This window comes from Oncorhynchus keta, chromosome 2, assembly GCF_023373465.1.
Source record: "Oncorhynchus keta strain PuntledgeMale-10-30-2019 chromosome 2, Oket_V2, whole genome shotgun sequence".
NCBI classification, from domain to species: Eukaryota; Metazoa; Chordata; class Actinopteri; order Salmoniformes; family Salmonidae; genus Oncorhynchus; species Oncorhynchus keta.
In genome coordinates, this window is record NC_068422.1 from 12,215,487 (window position 1) to 12,220,450 (window position 4,964).

Sequence of the window (4,964 nt, forward strand, 5' to 3'; positions counted from 1 at the left end):
TCCAGTGTTAATCTGCAAAATTGTATTATTCGCCTACCTCCTCATGCCTTTTGCACACATTGTATATAGACTGCCCATTTTTTTTTTTTTTTTTTTTCTACTGTGTTATTGACTTGCTAATTGTTTACTCCATGTGTAACTCTGTGTTGTCTGTTCACACTGCTATGCTTTATCTTGGCCAGGTCGCAGTTGCAAATGAGAACTTGTTCTCAACTAGCCTACCTGGTTAAATAAAGGTGAAATAAAAAATAAAAAAATAAAAAAATGCTTGGGGTCATTTTGGAAGACCCATTTGCGACCAAGCTTTAATTTCCTGACTTGAGATGTTGCTTCTATATATCCGCATAATTTTCCTCACTCATGATGCCATCTATTTTGTGAAGTGCACCAGTCCCTCCTGCAGCAAAGCACCCCTACAACATGATGCTGCCACCCCCGTGCTTCACGGTTGGGATGGTGTTCTTTGGTTTTGCAAGCTTCCCCCTTTTTCCTTCAAACATAACGATGGTCGTTATGGCTAAACAGTTATATTTTTGTTTCAACAGATCAGAGGACATTGCTCCAAAAAGTACCATCTTTGTCCCCATGTGCAGTTGCAAACCGTAGTCTGGCTTTTTTTATGGCAGTTTTGGAGCAGTGGCTTCTTCCTCGCTGAGCAGCCTTTCAGGTTATGTCGATATAGGACTCGTTTCACTGTGGATATAGATACTTTTGTACCTGTTTCCTCCAGCATCTTCACAAGGTCCTTTGCTATTGTTCTGGGATTGATTTTCACTTTTCTCATCAAAGTACGTTCATCTCTAGGAGACACAACGCGTCTCCTTCCTGAGCAGTATGGCAGCTGCGTGGTCCCATGGTGTTTATACTTGCATACTATTGTTTGTACACACGAACGTGGTACCTTCAGGTGTTTGGAAATTGCTCCTAAGGATGAACCAGACTTGTGGAGGTCTACAATTCTTTTTCTGAGGTCTTGGCTGATTTCTTTTGATTTTCCCATGATGCCAAGCAAAGAGGCTCTGAGTTTGAAGGTAGGCCTTGAAATACATCCACAAGTACACCTCCAATTGACTCCAATTATGTCAATTTGCCTATCAGAACCTTCTAAAGCCATGACATAATTTTCTGGAATTTTCCAAGCTGTTTAAAGGGAGAGTCAACTTAGTGTATGTAAACTTCTGACCCACTGGAATTGTGATACAGTGAATTATAGAAGTGAAATAGTCTGTCTGTAAACAATTGTTGGAAAAATGACTTGTCATGCACAGAGTAGATGTCCTAACCGACTTGCCAAAACTATACTTTGTTAACAAGAAATTTGTGGAGTGGTTGAAAAACGAGTTTTAATGACTTCAACCTAAGTGTATGTAGACTTCTGACTTCAAATGTATATTTTGGAGATTATCTCATTTTCAAGTAACTGAAAGTTAGATTTAGGTCTTAGTGACAGAAATATACATGACTAACCACTTGTTCGCTACTATATGACATGACTATTCCAGTTCAAACATTGACCTCTCATCTCCTCACCTCAGTTTCTACTGTATGTGGTGATCATTTTGATTATAAATAGCGGATGCTCCGCTTATATCCACTTCGCACTATCCTACTGAGTCAATCTATGCTGGTTTCGATATTTTTTTTCCACATTGTCCTTTTCAGCAACTATGGGGGATGTTGTAACTAGGCCAGCTCAGTACAGCTTGGTTTGGCTTGGTTCAGTTCAGATCAGTATTGTGAGAAAAGCTCTATTAAAGTGGGTCAGGTGATGACAAAATTCCCCTCTTGTCTTAAAAGGTACTTGCATATGGAGTGTTACTGAAATTCAATCAAACTCCTAAGAAAAGATGAGACACTATATTGAAAAAGAACGTTTATTCTCTTCTATATCATTCGATGTCTATTTCCCAAAAAGTGCACCATTGATTTGACAGTAAAGCAAAACTCAAATTAACGAGGACAGCGGAGACACAGCCATGCTACATTTACATTCAAAGTGGACAGAAAGATGCACTATGGGTAGACAGTCACAGGTTATGTCTGATATGACACCCTATTCCCTATGTAGTGCACTACTTTTGCCCATCGGCAATGGGTGAAGGTAGTGCACTATCTATGGGATAGGGTGGCATCTCAGACAGGCACAGTCACGTGTATAAAAGTGTTAAGATGAAAAGGGGGATGTCTTGGGTCAAGTTGTTCCTTCAGATCAAGATGTGTTGGTCAGGTCTTTATTTATCCTTTGATCATGGCAGCAAACTCTGAAAATGTGAACACAAAAATGTATATCAATGGTTCAATAATGTTTTTTTATTTATTTTTATTTTACTAGGCAAGTCAGTTAAGAACAAATTCTTATTTTCAATGACGGCCTAGGAACAGTGGGTTAACTGCCTGTTTAGTGGCAGAACGACAGATTTGTACCTTGTCAGCTCGGGGGTTTGAACTTGCAACCTTCCGGTTATTAGACCAACGCTCTAACCACTAGGCTACCCTGCCGTCTTATTCAACAGTTAATTGCAAAGACTTGCCAGGAACATGCATGTCTTGTTGTTGAAAGAATGCTCCAAAATTCCAAAAGGAATAGTCCTCACCATCAACTCCAATCATGCCATCACCATCCTTGTCCCCATCAGCCAGGAAAGCCTTGGTCTCAGCGTCAGTCAGGGCTCTGGCAGAAGCAGAGAAGTTCTGCAGGAACAGCCTGGATGGATACAGCGCATGCAGGCAATGAGCAAAGATCATGAATACAGACTATCCTGCTGCTTTCCTTCTCCACTCATATTTTGCTGAGCTAAAAATACGGAGAGGTAGGTTTGAAGTTAGGTATTTTTCCCCCCACACTAAACAATCAGTCAAGCCCCCATTCACTCTAAGGAACATGATCAAACTCTCCCTTTCAGCACAGCATCGGAGCTGTGAGCCTGGTGAGGCATGAGAGAGCAGGCATAAACCAGAATCAGAGGTGTTAGAGGATGAGTGGAATATCAGAGGGGTCCTTACTTGAGCTCATCCTCCTCAATGAAGCCACTCTTGTCCTGGTCAATGACGTAGAAGGCCTTCTTCACGTCATCGTTAGACTTGCTGGCCAGGCCAACCTTGGCAAAGAACGCCTTGTGGTTGAAGGAGTCAGCAGCTGAGGGGAGATCAGGTATCCATTAAAGTGCTGTAGGAGGATTTCACAGTTACAACTACACTGAACGATGCTGGTGGGCCATGGCTGTGTCTGCATTGCTTTGGCAATGTTAACACGTTTCCCATGCCAATAAAGCCCCTTGAATTGAATTGAATTGAGAGAGAGAGAGAGAGAGAGAGAGAGACAGACAGACAGACAGACAGACAGACAGACAGACAGACAGACAGACAGACAGACAGACAGACAGACAGACAGAAATTAGAGAGTGAAAGTGAACTGAGGCATCTATAAGAGGTTTACCTGCGCAAGCAGCGAGGGCTGCAGCAACATCAGCATCGTTAAGACCAGCGAAGGACATGTTTAGCTGTGTAGAACGCAGAGAATATCAGTTACAGCAAAGCAAATGTTATTCTGTTCTTCACCTGCTTCTGTATAGCAACTGAAACTACTGATTTCATTATGTCCTTGGATATTTGGAAGATTGAACCTCTCAACCCATATTAAACAATTGCATTTCCTAATAATATAAGTGGTAATACCATAGTTATTGTTATGTTATTAACATCTGAAAATCAAGTTCTATTATTTTGGATAGTTTTGGTTCTTTTGGTTAGGATAGGCTAGGACACATTCTTTTGATTAGTTTTGGTTCTTTTGGTTGGGATAGGCTAGGACAGGTTCTTTTGATTAGTTTTGGTTCTTTTGGTTAGGATAGGCTAGGACACATTCTTTTGATTAGATTTGGTTCTTTTGGTTAGGATAGGCTAGGACACATTCTTTTGATTAGTTTTGGTTCTTTTGGTTGGGATAGGCTAGGACAGGTTCTTTTGATTAGTTTTGGTTCTTTTGGTTAGGATAGGTTAGGACACATTCTTTTGATTAGTTTTGGTTCTTTTGGTTGGGATAGGCTAGGACACATTCTTTTGATTAGTTTTGGTTCTTTTGGTTAGGATAGGTTAGGACACATTCTTTTGATTAGTTTTGGTTCTTTTGGTTGGGATAGGCTAGGACACATTCTTTTGATTAGTTTTGGTTCTTTTGGTTAGGATAGGCTAGGACACATTCTTTTGATTAGTTTTGGTTCTTTTGGTTAGGATAGGTTCACACAGCAGAGAGCATCAGGATGGAAGGTCTTCTATTCCAAAGCCCAGACTTGCAGGAAGTGAATGATAAAGGATATCATCCCAATGATGTAGCCTAGGGATTTAGTTGTATGATGTCCTTCCGTTTGGTTCCTTGATTATTCCAAAGGCAAAAAACTTTTCCTGAGTTTCTTTAATTGAGATATCGTTTATTGTAGATGCTTCCTCCATGTTCAGTTCCATAGCAAGATGTAGTAAAGCCGAAGGGTTGAAGATACATGCAAGATGTTGTCGACCTGACAAGATTAAGATTTATCCCTCTGCAACAGACTCACCTCAGGTTTGGCTCTAAGGCTTGAGTGGATTCGCAAAGATGATTCTGCCAAATGGTGTAGGCCCCCCCTGCCTAAGCCTTCGACCTTATATATCCTACTCACCTGAAACATGAGATGTAATGTAATAGACACCGCATGCAAAGCAGTTGGTTGAAAATGTGTCCAGTAGTCGGGGTCCTTTCTATTTATATATACATACATGAAGATGCTTAAAAGGTACTTGTATGCTTAATATTAAATCGGGCTAATAATATACACTTCTGCTATGGATGAAATATACTTGCTGCCGATGCAGATTTATATCCTGTGAAAAGCCATACAGATGATGTGATGAGGTAAATTGGATTTTGTAGTTATTGAAAACCAGACTTTACACACAGATGTCTGAATCTTTTGTTGGCTTCGAAGTTC

General features: G+C 40.5%; 1 protein-coding gene across 1 annotated transcript; it reads right to left on the minus strand.

Moving 5' to 3' along the window:
• Positions 1–1,858: 1,858 nt before the first annotated feature.
• On the minus strand, positions 1,859–4,672 carry LOC118372945 (parvalbumin beta 2-like). The gene is made up of 5 exons (XM_035758994.2): positions 4,554–4,672; positions 3,437–3,500; positions 3,004–3,136; positions 2,595–2,704; positions 1,859–2,261 (listed from the first exon to the last, which is right to left on the minus strand). The coding sequence occupies exons 1-5, from the start codon at positions 4,662–4,664 to the stop codon at positions 2,236–2,238; spliced, it is 444 nt and encodes a 147-aa protein (XP_035614887.2). The 5' UTR covers positions 4,665–4,672; the 3' UTR covers positions 1,859–2,235.
• Positions 4,673–4,964: the final 292 nt, after the last annotated feature.